Raw genomic sequence first — 23,858 nt, 5'->3', positions numbered from 1 at the left:
GAGGTACTTGCTTTCCACAAGTAATGCAATTATTAACTTTTACTGACATTGGTAAGGAGCAAGAAAAAGTTCCCCAACGGGGTACTTAGCTTTAGTTTGAAGACTTTGGTTCTGAAACTCGAAAACGAAAATTTCAGGAGTTGGCCAGCCGGCACTTGCGAACTGCTTCTGCTTCGGGCACCGCACGGCAAGAAAGACTGATTAAAATGGCGTCGGCTGCATGTTTTATACCCCTGACGTCATGGAAGAAGAGACAGCAACCGACGCAGGACCCAAGACTTTGTTATTCAGGCCGACTGAGTGGAACCCGCCAGCAGATTACCCAAATGTAATGACTGCAACAGTGAAACACGAAGAACATCCAGGAATATACTGGAAATGAAGCAGAAACTGGATCTAAGAGATGAAGCTCAAAAGGAAGTAAACCAGCAACTCAAAAACTGACAAATGTAGGATTACAAAGCATTAATTATACTTGTGAAACATGTCAGAACGAAAAAAAAAACTGGAAAAATTGGACTTTTTTGACTTTGTTAAACTTGTGAGGGAAGTATATGCCCTACTTCATGTCATTAACATTTGGAAGAACATTTAGGTGGAGGGAAGAGGAAGAAGGAGAGTTAACTGTAAGTAAAACAAAATTTTGTTTTCAACAGTAGCATTTTTATAATACAGGACAATCTGCATGCTGTAATGTAAAGCCATCTTCGTTATTTTGGAGTGCAATAGGGACACTATAGTAAACAAGTGCCCCTGTTTTTTTTTTTTCCTTTTCTTTCTTTCTCCTTGTTCAGTTTTAAGAAATGTAGACCCTACTATAATGTAAAAAAGAAAAGCCTGGTCAAAAGAACATGATTAAATAAAAGCACATCAGTTTTTCTTATCTCTCGCATAGGAGAATGACTGGATTAAGGCCCTTGCCTTAATCTCATAACAGGTTTTAAGGGGAAGCAAATAAAAAAGAACACTAAACATAATAAAAAGTTTCCTTCTAGCAAATACATGAATGCTTGTACAGGAAACTGTGCATCTGACTCTCATGTCTCTATAGAAACAATCTGCTAAGGGACAATAAAAACAATACTTTTCTTTCAATGACTTTCTTTCAATGTCTAGGAGACTATGTTTTCTGAAAGCATTCAAGGGTTTTCCAATCTGGAAGAGGAATAAAGATAAGACAAAAACAGACAGCACTAAGTAAGAAGCACAGGCTATTGCATGCATCTTATCATGGATAACCGTCCTTATACATTAAACCAAGTCTACAAATGTGGCTGTCCATCTGAAATGATGGTTTCTTTTAGGAGGGGTTTAACTTCAACATTTGAAGATGTACATAGTTTTGTATTTTGGTGTTAACAGGTTTTAGTGGTGTTCTGGGGGGGGGGGGTGTCTGTTTTTTGTTTTGAGGGTTTTCACTATAAGAAAGTATTGTAAAATGTGACATAGGTTCAAATGGATATAACAAGAAACTGTATAAATGATCAACAAGCAAAACATTAGTGTATGCACATAACACAAAAGCTGGAACTAGACATTTAAAAAAGCTGTTACACATTAATAATTTCTAAACATTATGTCAACACTTTCCATATCATCTTTAAATGTGAATGATCTCACAGATATAAATAAAAAGAAAGAGCACTGAACTATAATAAAAATATAGAGTGCAAATAGCTACGCTAGGGTTTTCACTAAAATAGTTTTGTAAAATGTGACATAGGTTCAAATGGATATAACAAAAAATAACTATATAAGCTGTTACACATTAATAATTTCTTAATATAATGTTAACACTTTCCATATTATCTTTAAATGTAAATGATCTCACAGATATAGACAAAAAGAAAGGGCACTGAACTATATTAAAAATAAAGAATGCAAATAGCTATGCTACAGGAGACACATTTGGAAAGAACTCAGTATGTGAATTTGATAAAGAAAAGATTTCAGGATGGCTATTCAGTGGAATACCTGGGACAAAGCAAAAGGGGAGTACTTGTACTAACTGCAAGTGGAGCACCAACAGAGATAAGAGAGGATAAAGATAATGATGGTAGATTTGTAGTACTAAGGGGTTACTGACAAGGGAAGAAGATTACACTGGCATGTATTTATATTCCACCTACAACTGCTATAATAGGTTCATAGGTTCATACTAGGCTATCTGCCCGAGGGCATTTACAAGCCTAGCCCATCGTTTTGTGGCTTACGCCACCCCTTTAGTATGGGGAACTATACCCATTATTTTGCTGTGCCTCTGTCGAGCAGTGCCACTGAGGTAATCCCTGGGGTATATCTGCGATCTCCCATCCATTGGTCAAGATTTCTCTTGAACAAGGCCAGCGAGGTGCTCTGCCTCACATGTACCGGGATTTTGTTCCACAGCATAGGGAGTCTTTGGGTGATGAATCTATCCCTCCAGCACGTCCTATTAATAGCCGTGTCAAGGTTTAAGTCTGCCGCCCTTGTGGCTCTGATGGATCTAGATTTTTGAGGTGAAGCATATTCATCAAATCTGGGTTTGACATGGCCTTGTATGTTAGGCAAAGGTCACCTCTGAGCAAGCGGTAAGCGACTGAATAGAGCTGGAGTTCTTTCAGTCGGGCAGCATAGGACAGATTTTGAGACCCTTTATCCTTTTGGTGAGGAACTTTTGTGGCCTCTCCAGCTGCTGCAAGTGTCGGGTCAGATACATTCCGAATGGGGCATTGTACTCAATCATTGGTCTGATGAGTGATGAGTAAAGGGAGACTATGACCTCCCTTGATCTAGATGAGAATCCCTTCATGATAAGGTGGGCAATGTAGAAGGTCTTCCTAACTACTTTAGCTACATGGGTGTCAAATGACAGACTACTATCAACCTGGGTCCCCAGGTCCCTGATAACTTCTTCTGTGCTCAGTGGATTGCCACCTATTTGGTAGCTAGGGGTAACCTTGTTTTTCCCGAAGGGTATGACTATGCATTTTTTTGGCATTTAACTTTAGGCCGTGGCTCTGGCACCAGTTATCCGTTTCTGTGAGACCCTTCTGAAGGATATCTGTGTCAGATGTGTTTTCTACTATGGCCCAGTTTGCAGTCATCTGCAAACTTTGTCAGCCATAACCCTCCTGTGTTTGCTTGTACTTCAGAAAAGTAGATGCCAAACAAGAGTGGGCCCAGGACTGAGCCCTGTGGGACACCACTTGTGACAGGCTTTGAGTCTGACATGGCGCCAGCAACTCTGACCCTGTGGGTTCTGTCACTCAGCCAGTTTGCAACCCACCTTGTGATGTATGGGTTGACATTTAAGCTGATGAGTTTTTCAATGATACCCGAGTGGGGTATTGTATCGAAGGCCTTAGCCAGATCGAGGTAGGCTGTATGGACTGCCTTTCCCTCATCAATGGCTTTGGTGACTGTTTCGAAAAAGTCAACCAAGTTTAATAGGCATGATCTGCCTTTGACAAAGCCAAACTGGGTTGGATCCAAAGTCTGCAAATTCCCTATGTCTTTATTTATGAGGTCCATTATGATCCTCTCCATGGCTTTGCAGATAAGGCTTGTCAAGCTAATGGGCGGTAATTTCCAGGGTCGGTGGAGGCACCGCCTTTGTGAAGTGGTACCACAGTTGCAGTGCGCCACTCCCTGGGTACGTTTCCAGAGGTAAGACTTTGATTAAACAGCTGTCCTAGCTGTGGGTTTAATTCCTCATTGAGTTCATGGAGCACACAGCCGGGGACACCATCAGGTCCCATGGATGCTGTGTTGTATGCTTTCGAGAGAGCAGCTCTCACTTGGGCTGGAGATGTTTGGGAGCTGCAATCGTTTGGTATAGATATCTCTCCTTTTGGGGGAGAAGTTTGCACTGAACCTGTCAGCCAGTATGTTGGCAATGTCTGTAGGATCAGTAATCTTCACATCATTTTGAACTAGCTCTGAGCATATCTGGGAGTTTCCTCCCAGGTTTCTAACATAGCTAAAGAAGGCCTTATGATTGTCTTTTGAGTCTTTAGCTATTTTTCTCTCAAAATTTGCTTTGGATGATTTTATGAGAGCTCTTAGTTTTTTACTTATAGTGATCAAGGGTGTCTTACCTTTTAAGGATTTTGCTCTATCTTGTAGTAGCTTCCTCCTTTTGTTGTAGAGTTTGTTTATGGCTGGGGTCCACCAGACTGGACGCTTGCCTTTGGTACAAAGAGTCTTTGTTTTGCTTGGGATTGCCTTATCCATGCAGTCCTGCAGGTGCTGGTAGAAGGCATTTGTAAGTGATTCAGCGGCTTGAGTACTGTTTTCCGCTCGGGGGCCTTAAAGGAGACCACACTAGTCTTTAGAAGTGTGAAGTCGGCTTTTGAGAAGTTCTTTACTGTGGTCTTTTATTTCAGGTGGGGGTGGGATGAGGACCTCCAGCGAGATTAGTTTGTGGTCTGATCTCACCAGTGAGGGTACACCTCCGGTGTTGAACATTGTGCTCCCATGTTCGTGATGATGAGATCAAGTATGTTATCTCCTCTTGTGGGATGGTGACTAGTTGTTCCATGGCATTTGAGTTTATGAATTCCAGGAACTTTTGGGCTAGGGTGTTTGGGCTTGAGTAGTGTTCCCAGTCTATATTAGGGTAATTGAAGTCACCTAGTATGATGGTGTTTGGTGATACATTTATCCCCTCTAGTGTTTTCAGGAAGGCCATGTGAGGTTCCTGAGTTTGTGAGGGTGGCCTGTAACATGCTACAATTTGCAGAGCAGTCTTGCCTATGGTTAATTGCACCTGGATGGTCTCTGATGCATCGTGCGTTGCCACCAGTCTTGAGGTGTGGGTGTCCTTGATGAATATGGATACCCCTCCTTTCTTGGTATTGTCCGGATTTTGGGGCGGAACGCATGATATGAGGTAAAACCTGATAGCGCTGGGGTGCTCTCAGGAGCCTTGAACCAGGTTTCTGTCACAGCACAGACATCGATGTTCTCCATACTGAGAAGGGCCTCGAGTGCGTGCATTTTGAGATTTAGACTTCTGGCATTGAGCAGCATTACCCTTAGTTTTTTTCCTTTTTTGTGTTCTAGGGTGGTAGGTTTAGAATTTGAGCCTTGCCTAAAAAGGCACTATGGGGTGGCAAGAGCCTTTGCCAATATCCGGAATCCCAGGGGTGACAGGTGCAAGCCGTCCCTTGCGAAGCAGCGTGGCTTGTCCAGCATGTCATCCCAGGCAGACACTGGATCCCCTTTGAATGACACCAGTGTTTAAGCCAATTGTTAAAGCTGATCATTTTATCTCTGTATTGTGGCATCATTCTTGGTGAAGGTAGGATACTGCTCAAGGTCAGGGTCATACCTGCCTGGGCTACATAATCAGAGAGCTCCTCAATGTCTCTTTTCATGTAGTCCAAGGAGGTACGTCTCAGGTCGTTTACACCTGCGTGGACAATGACGGAGTCATATTTGTACCTGCTGTTGAGAGACCTGAGTGCTTGCGTTATGTGGCGGATTCTAGCACCCGACAGGCAGCTTACTGTGACCTTCTCCTTACTCAGTCTGGTGAGCGGGACGTCAGTGTGTCTGACTATGGAGTCACCAATGACTAGTGTGTCTGGCATTGTGTTTGGCCTTAAGGGCTGTGACTGTTTGACACTCTGACTGTGAGGTCTATGTGTTGCAGGTGCTGTGTTCTGAGGTGGTGGTTGTTTGGGTGTCTGCTTTGGTGGCCTCTGCTGTTTTGGTAGATTTTTGATCAGAGCCTCCGAGTATGTCTTTGTGTGTTTATGTGTAGGATTTGAGTTTGTAATGGTACTATGTGAGACTGGGTCTGTAGTGTGTGTGGTAACCTTCTCCTCCTGACTGGTCTTGCCAGTCCTATGTTGAGAGAGCTCAGCCTCCAGTTTGGCCGTATAGTTGCATCTCTCGCATGTATTTGTGTTTTGTGGGAGGAGGAGAGGGTTGTCTGTGTACATGAGGCAATTGTAACATTGCCTCAATATTCCCAGGTTCACCAGCTGAGCAGGAGAGGACACTAGCAACTGATCCCTCGACATGCTAGAAGGAATAGACAAAAAACTTTAAAAAGATTCTGGGGAGCGTGGGTGACCGAGAAATGGGGGGTTGCCTTTTTGGGGTACTATCTATGACAAGAGTGCCGTATCAAGGTAATAAGTACTGTAGGAGCAAGTGCTACGTTTAACAGATAGAGAATAGTCTACTTGGAGTCAAGTAGAGATGATCTTTTTAATTATAGGATACGCTGATTAGATCAGTAGTATAGTTCGAGGAAGGTAGTTTTAAGGGAAAATTTGAAGAGTGGACTTTAGGTAGCCCGAATAGTTTAAACCTGCTTAACTGTGCAACGGTAGCAACTCCGCGCTAAATCGGGCTAAATCGCGCTAAAGCGTGCTTTATAGCAGGGGGCTGGAAAAGACAGGAAATTACCCAAAATGGACAATAAACTACAAGTTACTGCCTTAAACCACTCCTCTGAGGACAAATGAAGGAGTTATAAAAATGACCCCTAGTGGCCAATAAAACTACAGTTTCAAGTCAGTAACCACCTCTCCGGGGGCAGGGAAGCTGCTCAATGTTAGTCACTGCCACTGATGAACACAGAGACCCTCCTTCAGCCCAAGCAAAAATGGCCTCACAGAAACTTTCAAACAGTTCAGGAACAGCAAGCCTGTAACTGAACTTTTTTAACTCTCAGAAAAGTGGGAAAAAAGCAAGATTTTTTTTTTTGTTTTGTTTTTTACAGAGATAGCAGAGGTTCACAAGTAATATCAAGTTATAACAGTGCAGTAAATGACCCCACACAAGAGTGCTAGGTCAAGGACAGAAAATATGCAAGTTTTAAGAAAAACGATTTAAAATTAAGTGCAAACAGGAAATTCAGCAAACAGCTTTTGGTTATGCTCTAAATACAGCTACTAATACAGAAATCAAGTTTAACAAGCCAGAAAATGCTCAAGCTAGGCAGCTATGCAGAAAAACTTAGCAAATAAACAGAGAAAAAATACTTAAAATCTCAAAAGTGGCTCCCTTCTTCTCTCAGCGTTTTTCCTCTTGGAGGTGCTTCACCAACAGCCAACAAGCCTGAAAAGACGCTCAAACCACGAGGCAACTAGGTTTTAAGAGAGGAAGATGAAGGAGTTATGGAAATGACCACTAGTGGCCAATAAAACTACAGTTTCAAGTCAGTAACCACCTCTACGGGGGGCAGCGAAGCTGCTCAATGTTAGTCACTGCCACTGATGAACACAGAGACCCTCCTTCAGCCCAAGCAAAAATGGCCTCACAGAAACTTTCAAACAGTTCAGGAACAGCAAGCCTGTAACTGAACTTTAACTCTCAGAAAAGTGGTAAAAAAGCAAGAGTTTTTTTTTTTGTTTTTGTTTTTTACAGAGATAGCAGAGGTTCACAAGTAATATCAAGTTATAACAGTGCAGTAAATGACCCCACACAAGAGTGCTAGGTCAAGGACAGAAAATATGCAAGTTTTAAGAAAAAAACGATTTAAAATTAAGCTTAAGACAATTCTGGGAGAAATAATCAGCTTTCAGCAGGAAATATTACTTATAGGCAGGGAATAGAATTTTAGTTGTAGTAGTAAGGATGTATCTGGGGGGCCCAGAAGGGAAATATAACAAAACAGGTAGATTTTTGAAGAAATTTATGAAAATATTTGGCATGGAATATGAGAATTCAGTAGTAGCAGTTTGGAGTGAATTTAATATTCCGAAAGATATAAAGCCTGGGTTAGGCTAGACAGAACTTATATTTTGTGGGAACATGTGCATTTAATTGAAAGTTTTGATACGTATACAATAACTATGTCAGCTCGTGCATCAATAACTAAATGAAAATGCAGGGTAATGAAATAAAAATGAGACACTAGCACTTTCTCACCTATCTGTTGAAAAGAGAGGAATTTAAGGAATGGATAGTGGGAAATTTTAGGGTAGAAATAAAAGTAACAGATACGGTTAAGAAATAAGAATTATTTAGAGGAACGGTGGTCGTGCTGCGGTAGCATTGTCGCCTCACAGTAAGACGTTGTCCTGTTCGATTCTCAGCTATTGCATCTTCTGTGTGGAGACATGTGTGAATGTGCGTACCTTCGCTGAAGGTTGTGCATCAGGGCCGGCAAGTAAAAAATCTACTGCCAATCATTAGCGGACCGGAGTTCCACTGTGGCGACCCCTAACCGAGAAAAGCCGAAAGACACAACAACAACAAGTATTGCAGAAAGAGGGAATCTCACAGAATAAGAACAGCAACTGTAGAATGCTAAACAGAAAATAAGGGATTACCTCAATGTGCATGAGATTCTGTTTTTTTTTTTTTTTTTTTGATAACTCCTGAGCACAAAAACTGTTAGCACAACCACTCAAACAGAAAGCTGAAAGGGAGCCTATAACAAGGAAGATAACAAAAGATCCAAAATATTTTGATTACCTCTACAGGAAGTTTTATGAAAATCTGTATAAAGCAGAAAAGATGAAATCAACAAAAGGTACAAATGGAAACATTTATGGAAGAATTAACTACGCTACTGAGGCAAATACTAAGAGGGGGAAAGGTAATGGAATGGGAAGAGGTCAAGAGTTTATTTGGACTGCAAGCTACAGATCGCCTTCCTATCAAGGATTGATATCAGAGTACAGGCAAAGAGAAAAATTGGGGGATCCTAAGTGAAAGGCCAGCACTGGTAGAGTTTTTAGTGGAATCTAGAACAGAAGTTATTGTTAAAAAGGAATATTTAGTACAGCATATAATATACTGCATGATAACTATAAAAAAAATCAATCAATGGAGATAAGAAAGGATAGGGAAGAAAGACTGGGTAAGGACACAAAGAAGCAATGGGGAGGTATATGTATGTCTCCCAAACACGCAACCAAGTCTACAGGATTTAGGATCTTTGCTTGAAAATGTTTATATAGATATTTTATACCCAAAGTAGAGTCCAAAGATTTTTTTCCTCAAGTAGATAGCAAATGTTGGAGGTATCATGGGGAAGGAGGAGGTAATTGGGAGCTTATTTTTAAAGTCTGCCAACTTATTACACACTCCTTCCCTGCAGACTACTCTAACAGAAATTCTGGGTGAGTAATTTTGTATAATTAAGGAAATTATTTTTTTGAGCTATGATACAGAATCGGAATTGCCTATACATACATAGTTAAGGCCTTGCTGAGGCTTATCATGATGGCTGCCAAAAAAAAATTACTAAAAAATGGAAATCAAAGTTTAAACCAACTTTACTAGAAATAGTGACTATAGTAACAGATACAGTAACTGTTAATGGGATCTTTAAAAAAGGGCTGCGCAAATTACATAGAAAAAATGGGAACTGTGGGAACAATACATGCATAAAAATGTTTTGGAGGAGGAATGAGGTTTAAAAGGAGGCAAGACTTCAATGAGCTACGTAATGTTTGACTGACAATGACTGGATAGATTAAAAGTGATGTACAATGTTTACAACTAAAAATATGTCAGTATGGTTTGTTTTCATTTATATAAATGTAGGATTGCCTACATCAAATGATCAAAAAAAAAAAAAAAAAAAAAAAAAAAAAAGGAACTCAATATGGCACTCAATACCTTCTACATACCAGGAAATGTGCCGACATCCCAGAGAAGCTGGGGTGAGTCCAGCTGAGAGGGAAGGGTGCAGAGCTGTACAAGTCGGTTTGGATGTCAGTCATTCAATCTTAACAGTAATGTAAATAAAGACTACATTTCCCGAATACAGCTGTGAAGCTTTACCTTATACTTTATGTGGATAGGTATATAACATTTTGAAATAAATTTAGAAAGCAAATTTTGTCATAATAGTACTGAACAAAGCACACTGCATATACGTAAAAGAAAATTCAAATCAGTATGGTTCCAGTTCCTTGATACAAGTCACCCTTTCTTATATTAGCCATAAATTCAATGAAACTGTGGCACTGCCAGTACTTACTGCAGGTATCAATTTCAGTACTGCTAATCTATTTCAAAGATCTAGTTAAAGTTTCCATTGTATCCACATTACACTGATACAACTTACCATGACATTCAACTTCTGTCGTGCTTATCTATGTTGGGAAAGCCTGCTTTAAGTTTTATTCATCTACATACTGTCTACCAGAAAAGATCCAATTGAAGCAACATGCTGCATTTGCACACATTTGCAAGTAAATACAAAAATGAGGTGAAGATATATAGTAGAAAATCTCAAATAAAGAGTAATAAGCACACAAAAAACAAAGGAAAACAGAGGGTTGGGGAAGACGTAGTTGTGGAGAAAAAAGATAGTTTAAAATAAGAAACAGGGAAGTAGATTAGCCTACATGCAGTTAATTTCCATAATCCTTTTACCCACCTTAATGTCCTCTCCAAGCCTGGTTCCAAATCGGATGTTTCTAACAGCATATGGTGCTTGACTCATGTTCTCTGACCCTCCACAAAGGACGATCTCAGACTCCTTTAAGCAGATTTCCTTATGAAAATAATCAGGACAGAAAAACATTTAGATTCAAACAAGGTAACAGACCAATGAATATATTTCAAGCTAAACATGTGCTCTATGTAAACTGTGTAACATACTCAAGCTCAGGGTGCATGACAAATGGTGCTAACGCCTCAGGAAGTAAGGCAGCGTGGCATCTTTTCTCTCTCTCACAGCACTGCATTTTGTGCCCATAGATTCAATGGTAATTACAAGGCTAACTTCCCTTGCAGGCCATTTTAAGCAGAGCTAATTTTCCTTCAAACATGAGAATCAAACCTTGTACCTTGTGTCACTGAGGTAAACACCTTAACCATTATGCCAACTCCCAACCCTCCTTAGACGTTTACTAGGTTAACAGCCCCAGGGAGCTTTTCTTTATTTCTATGCCTAGCCATGCTTCCAAAAAGGTTAGAATCAAATCATGTACCTTGTGCCTACAAGGTAAATACCTTAATCATTATGCCTACTTCCATCTCAGATGGACAGAAAGATGAATCCCAAAAGCAAGACTTAAATCTAGAAGATAAACAATTAGACAGTACCTCATAACTGTTGCATCCTAATCTCAGCTTGTATAGTTGCAGAACAAAAACAAAGTCTCAAAAATAATCAGCTTTCCTGGCAGATAGACTCGCTGTGGGTTCAAAATTTCATAGGCAATTACCAGGCACACTGTCCAGGACGCTACTAAGGAACCTAGCCTAAATTTCCAACTGCCCCAAAGTACTGTCTAGTCAAGTGACTTCCTAAAGGTCACAAAGTAGGGAAACTAAGGCTGGGGGAATCCAATCCTGTACCTGAAGTATCTCATTAATAGCTCAGAGCCTTAGTCCTCTGCACCATCTGCCAGAGGTTAGCATTTACAACAGTTTATCATATGAATTCAGAGCTTCCTTAGCTCAACTCTTAAAGTAGTGTATAGTGCATGTATTCTAAGATCAAGTCTCAACTGCAAAAATCTTACTAAAAGGGACTTGAAAATATCACTCATAAACAGATTAAAGTTATACTGCTAAACACTAGGAGTTTAAATCAGAAACTGCACTCTCTGGAAACACTCCTCTCCCTGGAGGATGTTGACATCTGTGCAGTCACAGAGACTTGGTTCAGGGCCACTGAGAGTACCCCGGCCTTGCAAGGCTACAATGCCTTACACACTTTCAGATCGCAAAATGAACATGTGAGAACCAAAGGAGGAGGAGTATCTATCTTCATCAAAGATAAATACACCTCTATACTGGTTAGACAGGAAAACTTCATGGAGTTACTCCAAGTTCAATTAACTGTGGGTAAGACCCCACCCCCTTCAAGTCATTGCTAGATATACCCCCAATTCAATGAACCAAGATACCCACGCTACTTATTTGGACCAAAAAACAAATTGAACCAGGCCTCGGCTTAGTGACACCGAGACTTACAGAAGAGTTACGAAAGAGCAGATAGACTCAATGGTGAGGAGAGTGAATAACACTTTGATGGATTGTTTATTAGGACGAGATATTTCTTTAGAGCTGTATAAGTATTTAATCTGCGATAAAAAATAAGTTATGTACTTACCATAACGTTCCATCTGAGTAGGTAACTTCATTTGTCAGCAACCTGTGGGTATTGGATCCGAATCGGATCCGAGCCGGCAGCTTTATTCAGCTAAGATCCGAGCTCCAAGCTCCTCCCCCTTACCCATAACCCCCTACCATGCTTCTCTGTCCTCAGATAGAGTTTGCTTAGCATTATAGAATACTACAATCAAGGATCAACTAAACATCCTAACCTGATGTCATCTGGTACAGAGAACACAAAGGACCTAAGAAGGGACGAACTACAGGTTAGGGGGACGGAGGGGGGGTTGGTTGCTGACAAATGAAGTTACCTACTCAGATGGAACGTTATGGTTAAGTACATAACTTCTTTATCTGAAGTAGTTAACTTCATTTGTTCATCAACCTGTGTGACAGAGTCCCCAGCTACCTAAAAACTTGGGAGGTCCTCATGGAAGAATATTTCGGAGCACTGCAGAGCCAAAGGACACCCTTCCTCTGGAAATTATATCCAGCTTGTAATGGATAATAAAGGTATGGGATGAAGCCCAAGTGGCTGCTGAACAAATGTCATCCAAGGGCACCCTTGACCAAAAGGCAGCAGAAGTGGAAATCGATTGAGTAGAATGGGCGTGAACTCCGACAGGCTCTGGTCGGCAAGAACTCTTATATGCAAGAAGTATACATTGTGAAATCCATCTGGACAATGTAGCTTTTGACACAGGTTTACCCAGAAAGGGTTTAGCAAAGGATACAAGGAGTTGCTCAGATTTCCTATGATCAGCAGTCCTGTATAAATAGAACCTCAACTGTCTGTGCACGTCCAAAGAGTGTAATTTGTATTCACCTTTGTTTTGATAATTCGGGAAAAACACTGGTAAATTGATAGATTGATTAATGTTGGACTCAGAGGCGACTTTAGGTAAGAAGGAGGGATTGGTCCTGAGGGAAACTATCTTTATGGAAGACCAGATATGGAGGTTTGGCCCAAAGGGCTTGAAGCTCTGAAACCCTTCTAGCCAAAGTGATGGCAATGAGAAAGGCCGTCTTCCAAGATAAGTATTTAAGATCCACCGAAGCTGCATGTTCAAAGGGGGGGGGGGGCAGTAAGAGCCTGAAGAACAAGGGTTAAATCCCATGGAGGAACTGCATTCTTCACAGGAGGCACAGGAAAGTACCTTTTACGAAAGTTTTGCAGATCTTGGAAGAAGCTAATGAACCGAGATCACTTCCCACATGAAAGTGTGAAATTGCTGCTAACTGGACTTTGACGGTGGAGGAGCTGGCACCTTGATTAAATAAGTGTGACAAAAACTCTAATACAGCTGGTATTGGGGCTGTAAAGGGATCCATATGTCTATGTTCCACTCAGATCGAAAAACGTTTCCATTTGCTCTTATAGACCTTTCTGGTAGAAGGTTTATGAGCGGCTACTAAATACGGGGAGTCCTAGCTATGACTGTAACTGGATCAACCAAGCTGTGAGCTTGAGATTGCCCAGGTTTGGAGTTGTCAACTCCAGGGGGTGAGAAATCAGATCCGGAGTGGATCCAAAATCCATGGAGGATTGATCAGATGAGACCATAGACAAGGGAGCCACGTTTGACGAGGCCAGAATGGGGCTATGAGGATCACTCTGCTCCCCAACCGACAAGCTTGCTGCAAGAATTTCACCATGAGGGGAAGAGGTGGATAAGCATAAAGTAGACCAGACAGCCAAACATGGACTAGAGCGTGTCTGGGGGATTCCCCTGGTGGGGGAAATAGAGCGAAGTACTCGCTGCACTTTGCGTTCAAGGCGGCGCGAAAAAATTGCAGCAAGGTTGACCCCACTTGAGGAAGATCTGCTTCGCTGCTCTCGGGTTCAGAGACCACTCGTAAGGTGAGAGGATGGTTAGACTCAGCTTGTCTGCCAAAATGTTGGACCAACCCGGAATGTGCGTTACTATGAGAAAGTGGTTGGTGGCGATCGCCCATTCCCAAACTCTCATGGCCTCTTGACACAGCGGATAGGATCTTGTTGCCCCTTGTTTGTTGATATACCAGACTACTAACATGTTGTCTGAATCGCAATTGTCCCTAAGGGAAGAAGGGCCTGGAGTCCTTGCAACGCTAAAAGCACCGCCCTCATCTCTAGGACATTGATGTGCAACAAGGTCTCCGAGCGTGTCCACGTGCCTTGGATTGTTCTGCCCATGCAGTGCCCCCCCACCCGAGGCGAGAAGTGTCCATGGTCACCGTGTCTTGGGGTGGGGTCATAGAAAAGGGGCGCCCTTCCCGGAGATCCGAGGATTGGATCCACCAGAGTAGGGACTTCCTGCAAACCTTGCTGAGGTGGATAGCTGTACTTAGTGGATGTTGCAGAATAGACCATTGGACCTGCAAGGTCCATTGCAGGACCCTCATGTTTAGACGAGCTAGTGGTGACAGACTGATGGCAGCCGCCATGGAACCTAGCGCCCTCAGGACCAATTCCGCTGGGGGAGCCGGGGATTGTAAGAGAGGCATCACGTGGAATGTCAAAGTTCGAAGCCTGTCTGGAGTTAGGAAGACCCTCAACAGGTTTGTATCTAGCCTGGCCCCTATGAAATCTAAGGTCTGAGTTGGTTGAAGAGAGGATTTCTTGAGCTTGATTGAAATTCCCAGATGAGAGGCCAAGTGAAGTAATTCCTGGCTGAACAGAGTTGATGCCTGGTGGGGGCGGTCAGGATCCAGTCGTCTAGGTATGGAAAGACCTGTATTCCCTGAAGCCTCAGGTGGGCCGCTACAACTGCCATCACTTTGGTGAACACCCTGGGGGCTGTGGCGAGACCAAAGGGAAGGACCCTGAATGGAAAGTGACTGGCTCCCAGCTGAAAGCGGAGAAACCTTCTGGATCGTCTGTCCATCAAAATATGGTAGTACACATCCTTGAGGTCTACAGAGCACATCCAGTCGTTCTCCTGTAGGAGTGGGAGAATAGATTAAATGGTGACCATCCGGAACTTTTCTTTGGCAACCGCCAGGTTCAGAATGGACAGGTTGAGGATTGGTCTTAAGTCCCCCGTCTTTTTTGGCACCAAAAAGAACCTGGAGTAGAAGCCTGATCCGAACTGGTCTTGGGGGAAGGGCTGGACTGCTCTTTTTTCTAGCAGCTGCTGTATTTCTGCGGCTGCTGCCTCCCTTTGATTGGGTGGGACATCGGGGAGACTCCGGGGTCTGAGAGGGAGATTCAGAAAAGGGATAGTGTAACCTCTGGATAGGATTCGAAGCACTCAGCGATCTGTTGTAATGGACTCAACCCCTCAGAGTTGCTGTGCGGGCCAATCCGAAAAGGGTTCTGTTGACCCGAAATTCTTCGGTCCCTCTCTGCCTCTGGGCCGGCGTCCACCCTGTCCTCCTCTGCCTCTGAAGGACGAGGGGTTCGGAGCGAAACGGGACTGTTGAGATTTCCGGAACCACATCTTCTTTTGTCCCCTTTGGTTCCTGGAGAAGGACCTCTGGAGAGCCGAGAAGCGGATCCCGATGGCAGACGTCTTCCCGTCTTTCTCGCTGTGGACCAGCTTGTTGCGGACAGTCTTGCCAAACAGCGAAGAACTGTCAAAAAGGGCATTTGCGAAGGACGCCTTGTAGGGTTCCGCAAAGTCACAGAGGCGGAGCCAAGCATGCCGTCGTAAGACAATGTCCGCTCCGCTAGCTCTAGCGGCTCCTTCAGTGACATGGGAAAGAAGTCGCACAGAAGTGTTCGAAATGGAAGAGTGGCCATTCGGACTGAGAATTTTCTTATCCTCGGCCGACATGGACTCTGGGGGTGACCCTGCGTATTCTTTGAGGAGATCCCGCTGGAGTCATATCACATGTACCATGTAGTTCAGCGACCTTACAGAGAAGGTGGCTGAAGCAAACATCCGCTTCCCTATGCGGTCCATCGTCCGAGACTCCTTGTCTGGAGGATGGACCGAGGAACTCTCCTGGGCCAGTTCCTTCTTGGTGGCAGCCGCCACTAACATGGCATCTACTGGAGCACCCTTGCTCCAAACCGTCCTGTGGGTGGACTGAGAATTTTGTCTGTTCTCTTAGGTATGGGCTCCACAGTGTCCGGTTCCTTCCATGCCCTGGTAGTGACCAGATCTACCAGGGGATCGGCGGGAGGGTACACCCAAGAGGTATAGGGGCTGGGGTCAAACGCCTCTAGAAACACAGACTCATCGGAGGAAGGCTTTTGGGCTAACCACCCCCCTCTAATATGAAGCATTTCCATAATGTCTCCGAAGGAGACATCCTCTGGGGGGGGGGGGGTGACCTTGGGGAACCGTCCCCTTCCTCCAAGTCTGTGTCCGCTGTCAGGGACTCAGGTGAGTCCAAGTGCCTCCTCTTGCACTTACGTTTGTGAGGAGCCTCCTCGGAGGGGGCTGTCTGAGGATGCCTCACCAACCACATCCTGTTCCTCTAAGGGAACCATCTGGGATGTAGGCACAGGCTGTCCCTGAGGCCGGGTGATGGAAAGTAGGCCCGTCTGAGAGGGAGTGATCGGTGGAACCGCAGCAGGAGCCTGGGGCCTCAAGTCCCTCGACAAGACCCTCTCCACAACATCGAACGCCGAAGGAGAAAGTACAGTTTTGTACCTACCATAAATGTAGATGTCCGATAGATATGCAACTGCAGTCCTGACCATATGGCTCAGGCAGCCAGCTTGAGACGACCAGATTCCAAAGTCTGGGTCGCGGCCGATGTCACCTCCCCAACGCCAGAGCGGCTGGAGTAGTGAATGGATAAACAGAAAAGGAAAAACAGAGGGGTAGGAGGTGACTGCAGTTGCATATCTATCAGACATCTACATTTATGGGTCCTGACATATGGGTTGAATAGAGCCCTGCAGGGGACTGCGAAGCAAAGAGTAACAGAATCTGATGCAGTGTCCAATCCATTTTGAGATAGTTTGTTTGGTGACTGCTTTTCCTTGAGCAGCATAGGCTACAAACAGTTGGTCAGACTTCCTGCTGGACTTAGGCATGAATGAAGGATTGTTAATTTTTTCAAGGCGTAATTGAGGTCCCATGAGATGGTGAATCTCTTCCATTTGGCTGAATAGGTTTTAGCAAAATTTCCTGAACTTTTGGAGGGAGTCATGGGTCCAGGTTCTGATGAAAAGTCTTGTAACTGTCTTGGCTCAGCCGCAGAGGCCATTGAGGCAGGGCCCACGGTTTGGTCTGAGTTATGCTCAGTAGCAGTAGATACCAGTGTTGCCTTGGCCAGTCTGGAGCTATCAAGATTCCTCTTGGTTGTTCTGCCTTGATCTTCAGTAACACGAATCATTGTTAGTCTGCAGAGGGGAAGATGAGTGCCCCTTGTTTGTTCATCTGTCCGTATTGCGCCCCCATCCATGGTCTAATAGTTTGACTTGTTGGAGCTTTGTTGAAAGCTGTTAAATGCTCTTGTTTCTCCTTAGAAAAATAATCTCTTGGGATGACAGTAATCTTGATTTTGAATGTTGACTGTGAATACTCTGGGGGTAGTAGATAAGCCAAAAAGCAATGCTGAGAATTGATAGTGCTCTGTTCCTGCAAGAAATCTGAGGTATCTTCTGCAACTGTTAACATCAGCATCTTGAATTTAACAAGGAACAGTCTTGAATAAAATCCCTGGCCTTGTTCCTGAGGAGGAACCTTCTCTATTGCTTTTATTTGTAACAGCTTTGAGACTTCTATGAGTGCCTCTGCCAATTGTCCTTTGTTATAATGTGCCAGTTTTGTCATTGTGATTGTCCCTGTGGTGCAGGTGAACTACCTGTGCCACTTCTCTGATTGTGTGGTTTGCATTTGGCTCCCTGTAGGGAGCCTGGTATTGCCCTCTACCCTTTACTGTCTGTACTGATTTTGCCTTCTCCTCAATAGATTTCAACACATCCTGAGCATTAGCACCAAACAATGGCTGTTCTTTCAACCAAGCATGCAGGGACCTTGCTTCTCTGTCAGCTGGCAGTAGATTCTTGGCTGAGGAGGTATGGTTAAATAAATGAACCCAGCGGAATCCCCTCAAAACAGCAGTCAGACTACAAAAAATAATACAGACTAGCGCTTTCTCCCAATAACGGGCATCATCAGAGTGGGAGCAAAAAGTCTATATTTTTGGTGTATCTGATATATCATATTCTCTGCTCTCTGCTCTCAAAGAGGATTGGTTCATTATATTAACCCATTGTAATTTACGTTTGTTGGATGTACTGATACCCTGTAATATCTGTCTGGCAGAAAACATCATCCAGGACATCCAAAACTGCCTAGAATCAGAAAATTCCTGACCCTGCCATGATTCCTCAGCATCAGAGTCCTCATAGGCCTGGAAGGATTCTTCTTGGCTAGCTGCCCCGCGGCAGGGGTAACTTTTAGATCCAGAACTCGGCTCGGAGCAAAACAACCAGCACGGAAGGGAAGCAGCATGGAGAACTTAGGAGCCAGGTATCATCGGTGGAGGCGCGGGCGGGGATGCCGGTCCCGTCCTTTTCGTTTTGGTAGTTTGTGCTGTCGGTTGTTCCACAGGCGAGCCGCCGTGGTCTGGGCCCAGGCCGGAGGCAGTACTGACATCGGGCAAGAAAAATGTTCTAGGGTACCCAGCTTTAGATGACTTGTAACTGAAAACAGCGGCTTTATTTAGATGACGTAACTGAAAACACAGGAGCTGACCGACCGGCACTTGCGAACTCCTTCTGCTTTGGGCACCACCCAAAGAAAGACTGAAGGTGACATTGGCCGACGCCGACCCAGACTTGCATTCTTGAAGGACATCTGCTGTCTCTAAGCTCCGAGAGCAGCCCCTTCGGATCCGAGGTGCGGACCAGAGCCGGCACCGATGCAATCTGATCCGAAGGGCCAGTATGCTCCGACCAAGACGGAGCCGAAGACACGCTGACACCTCTGGATCCGAAGCTCAGCTCATGGCTCCAAGAGCTCGGATCCGAAAACGGACCCGACAAGCTCGAGGGTGCGGTCAGAACTGAAGGATGTACTATCGGCGCCGGGCCTCCCCCAGTTCCGATGCTGCCTGGATCCGATGGCTCCGAACCCCGGAAGTGGGTCGGAGAAGGAGCAATCGGGGCGAAAAAGGGGGTCGAGCTCCCCCTCGGAGGGGGGGAGGCAGGATCACTCCCATCTGCAGTTGGGCCTGGAGAAACCTACGCATCATCCAGTCCATATCTGCATCTGACAAACTTCGTGTTGATCTAGACGAGGCCGCCGAGGCAGGTCTGGAGTGACGCCTCGAAGACCTCTAAGGCGACCAGGTCTCCTCCTCCTCCAGCCCTGGGGAAAAGCGGGGTGAATGGAGCTGGGAAGGAGAAAGCCCAGAGGCCCTAGGAGAGACTAGCTGCTTCGCTGGCAGAGCAAAAGAGGAAGCTTCGGCCCGCCGCTTGTGGTGCTTGTCCTTTCTTCTCTCCCTCCTAGATTCCCTCTCCTCCTGAGCTTCAGTGGGAGGGTGAGTCCCAGCCAGGGGAGCAGGGATAGAAGGCAGACCGGTGGGGTAGCAGCCGGTGCCGCTGAGGGATAAGAGGACGAAGCAGAGTCCGGGGGCAGAAGTCACGCCAAAATCAACTTCGACCTCCTATCCCTCAGAGCCCTGGGGTTGAAGGCTGCACAAATTGTACAGCCCGAAGAAAGATGGTCAACCCCAAGGCAGATAACACACCGAGTGTGGCCATCCACTGGGGATAGTTTATGGCTACACTCGGTGCATTTAGAAAAGAAGGTTTTAGGGGCCTTTGCCATAGTAGAAAACAGGCCCAACCCAAACACACCTTCACACACACAGGAAGAGGGAAGACTAGACTAACTAAAAAAATATATAAATTTTACCAACAAAACTAGCTAAATTAACTACAAAAGGGCACAACACTCACTCGTTTAACAATTAAACTGAAAACTATGTGAAAAAAGAGGTAATTTTCTTCAAAAACTCACAAAACCCTACGCCTGGAACTCGTTCTAGGTGCTTGAATAAGCCGCAGCAAACGAGACCTGAGGACAGAGAAGGATGGCAGGGGGTTATGGGTAAGGGGGAGGAGCTTGGAGCTTGGATCTTAGCTGAATAAAGCTGCTGGCTCGGATCCAATTCAGATCCAATACCCACAGGTTGATGAACAAATGAAGTTAACTACTTGAGAGCTGTTGATTCCAAGTATTCAAGGTTTACCTAAAGTACACAAGGATCGGTATAAGCCTCCCCTTAGACCTACAGTTTCAGGCAGGGGTTGGTGCACTGAAGGTCTTTCCATCTATATTGAAAAACAGTTAAGACCAGTATTAGATAGCAATCCATATGTGTTAAGAGACACGAAACATCTTCTGAATGATTTATATTTGTCTCGTCGGGCACCTCCAGCAGTGATCTAATTTTAGTAGCATTGGATGTTAAATCTCTCGCTACATGTATACCTAACCAAATAGGAATTAATATGCTTACAGATTATCTCTGTCGACATAGTGAGTATACAGATGAATCTATTGAGCTTGTCTGTTTGTTCATGGAATTACTGCTAGGGAATAATGTTTTTACATATGGTGATTCCTATTTTCTGCAGAAGGATGGCGTAGCTATGGGCACGTCTTGTGCCAACAGCTACGCCAACATGGTTTTAGCGAGTTGGGAAGAGGAACACTTGTTGGTAAAGCCTGAGATAAGCTTTTACCGGAGGTTTGTGGATGATCTCTTCCTAGTTTGGGAAGGTGGAGAAGACTTTTTGGAGCCCTTTTTTGATCATCTCAACCTGACCACATCGTTCTTGAAATTTACTATTAATAGCTTCAGAAAACACAGACTTTAGATGTCACTATCAGTAATTTGGGCAATGGTGCCCTTAATACCAAAACATATTGGAAAGAATGCTTATTTGCACAGGAAGAGCACGCATCCTCCACAGATATTTAGCAATATAGTGAAGGGTCAAGGCTTAACAGCCTCTAGATTGAATGCCACACACACCGATTTTGGAGCAAAGACAGAGGTTTTGAGAGAGATGTTCAAAGATAGAGGTTGTAGAGCATCTGATGTAGATGGTACACTGGCCAGGGTAGCAGGTTTAAGAGATACATATGGTAACCTTACTCTTCTTCTGGACCTTGGGAATCACCACCTATTAGGACCACTACATTTTAGAATTTCACTTACCTATTCTACCAATATAAAGGAAGTAGAAAGAATTATAAGGAAGAACTGGCGGATATTGCTGTCAGATAGTGAAGTCAGTGAAGTGTTTGGTAGTACACCAAGCTTTGTTTATAGAAACAAAAAATGTTTGAAGAGGATGCTTTGCTATCCCAAAATTCTTGAGCATAGAGTGGAACCAGGGCTGACAGTTGGGACTTTTCCCTGTACCACTTGTAATTGGTGTCAATATATAGATAGTTCAAGGATGTTTCTACACCCTGACACAGGGAAACAGGTTTGCTTTAGGTTAACAGCCAAATGCAGTACAAGTTCTATAGTATATTTGGCAGTATGCCAACAATGTAGCTCTTTTTATTTAGGGAAGACAGATAGGCGTTTAAGAGATCATATCACAGAACATGTCTACAGTATTAAATCCATTCAGACGAATGCTCTTGCCAAGCATGTAACCCTAAATGAAACATACATTTAAATTTATGGTAGCAGAAATTGTGCCACATGGGCCTCGTGGGGGTGATGTTAGTAATAAAGTTGGGAATAGTGAGCTTAACTGGATCATTAGGATGCGAGCCCATAGGGGCAAAGGACTCAATGACAAAGTTTGTATTAAATCAGTACTCAAGAACAGACCTCTAGCCAAATGAAACATTTTTATTTATTCAATAGTTTTTATTCATGATTTTCTTAGGAAATGCTTTTCACAGTTGTGCATCATAAATTGTATTTTAAGTTTTAGTTAATTAGTTTATTATGTGATTAGATCTGATGATTGATTGATGTTTATTATTGGTTGGTTATGTTTTTAAATGTGGGGTGTGTTACTTTGTGAATTTGTCTGATGAAGCAGTCAGTGTGAACTGTGAAAGCGCTTACATTAAACGTTTTTTTGTGGAGCTGTATGCCTTCTTATTGCCGTGGCCTGGTTCGATTTTTTTGCTTCATTTTATTAGTGCTGTGCTTTGCAGCCCTAAGTGGAGAACCACTTCTTTTCCTGGTTGCAGTTTCTTTATGGTTTTGTTCGACATTTATTTGGACCTACTTGAGTCAATCAAATTACAACCAAACACTCTAGCCATGGGTGATTTTAACTATCCCTCCACTGACTGGGAAACTTATACAAGTACCAACATGCAGGCACAAAGGTTCCTGGACCTTGTTAACACTAATGCCCTGGAACCCCACAAAGGGCTCAAATATTCTCGACCTCGTCCTCACAAACATGACTGACCCTGCACCACCACAAGTATAGGATCTCACTGGTTAAATCTTATCACAAATCAGTCACATTTGAAGTAGCTAAAACACCTGAACTCCTCTCAGGCAAGATCAGGCTAAAAAAATCCACCAAAGCTAATTATACCCTCCTAAGGGATGGCATAAATAACTTCCAAGCTCCTCCCCACATACACAGACGCACACACAGATGCACACATCTTGCAAAAATATCTAACCTATTAGCCAACAGGTTTGGTGAACATTTCACCCCCTGTCCCCTCCAAACATTCCGCAAAGCATTCCCTCTACATCTCCCCCCACCTTGCATCTCCAAAGAGCAAGCCATTAATGTTCTTTCCAAGGCCAAAAAACACAGGCTATATGGGACCAGATGGCATCCCACATTACATTTTAAATTGTCTAAAACATGATTTAGCTACTCCATTAGGTACTTTCTTCAACCCCAGCCCGAGTACTGGTTTTGTCCCTGATGAAAGGAAAGCAGCAACCATCATCCCCCTTCATAAAGGGGGTACAGCTACAGACACATAAGCTTAACCAGCCTTAGCTGTAAGGCCATGGAACGAATCATCCTGGACCTTATAAACAAAGATATAGGCGATCTCCAAACCCTTGATCTAACACAGCTTGATTTTGTCAAAGGCAAGTCATGCCTGATAAACCTGGTGGACTTCTTTGGAATCACTAGACCCACAGACGAAGGCAAATCTGTGCATACAGCCTACCTTGACTTAGCCAAGGCCTTTGACACAATCCGACAAGGCCTTTAACACAATCTGACATTCAGGCACCATTGATAAACTCTCCCAGTTGAATATCAACCCTTATGTCATCAGGTGGGTTGCTAACTGGCTCACCGACAGATCACACTCAGTCAAAGTTGGGGACTTTACCTCAACCAGCAGACCTGACACCAGTGGGGTTCCACAGGGGTGAGTGCTGGGCCTCGAACTGCTTGAAATATACTTCTCAGATGTTCAGGCCAAAACAGAGGGGCTGTGGCCGATGACTGCAAATTAGGTGCAATCACGGAATCCGTAAACGATGGTCAATACACTTCAAGAGGGACTTACACAAACCAGTGATTACTGCAAAAGCTATGGACTCGAACTCGGTGCTAAAAAATGCATCATCATCTCCTTTGATAAAAATGATATCCCCGCTGACTATCACAAAAATAATAATACCTCAAGTAGCAACTATGTAATGACAGACCTGGGAACACAAGTTGACTGTAGCCTAAACTTTGACCACCATATGTCTACTGTGGTAAGGAAAGCATTCTACATCACACACATCATTAGCAAAGGCATTGCCTCAAGAGTGAAAAAGGTCATAACACCCCTGTACTCGACCCTCACCAGGCCACTAATTGAGTACAATGCTCCCTTTGGTATGTACCTTACCAGGCACCTGCAGCAACTTGTGAGACCTCAGAGATTTCTAACACAGAACTTTCAGGGCACATGTCATACACTGAC

General features: G+C 43.9%; 1 protein-coding gene across 1 annotated transcript in view; it reads right to left on the bottom strand.

Moving 5' to 3' along the window:
- Nucleotides 1-23,858, bottom strand: part of ACAA2 (acetyl-CoA acyltransferase 2) — a gene marked incomplete in the record, with an annotated part of 508,533 nt that overhangs the window by 264,543 nt on the left and 220,132 nt on the right. Inside the window, 1 exon segment of the mRNA XM_044078294.1 lies at nucleotides 10,337-10,453. Coding sequence (XP_043934229.1) covers nucleotides 10,337-10,453 — 117 coding nt within the window.

This window comes from Protopterus annectens, chromosome 1.part1, assembly GCF_019279795.1.
Source record: "Protopterus annectens isolate FY-2018-M chromosome 1.part1, PAN1.0, whole genome shotgun sequence".
NCBI lineage: Eukaryota > Metazoa > Chordata > Ceratodontiformes > Protopteridae > Protopterus > Protopterus annectens.
The sequence above is the reverse complement of the archived record's forward strand: the minus strand, read 5'-3'. Positions and strand labels throughout refer to the sequence as shown.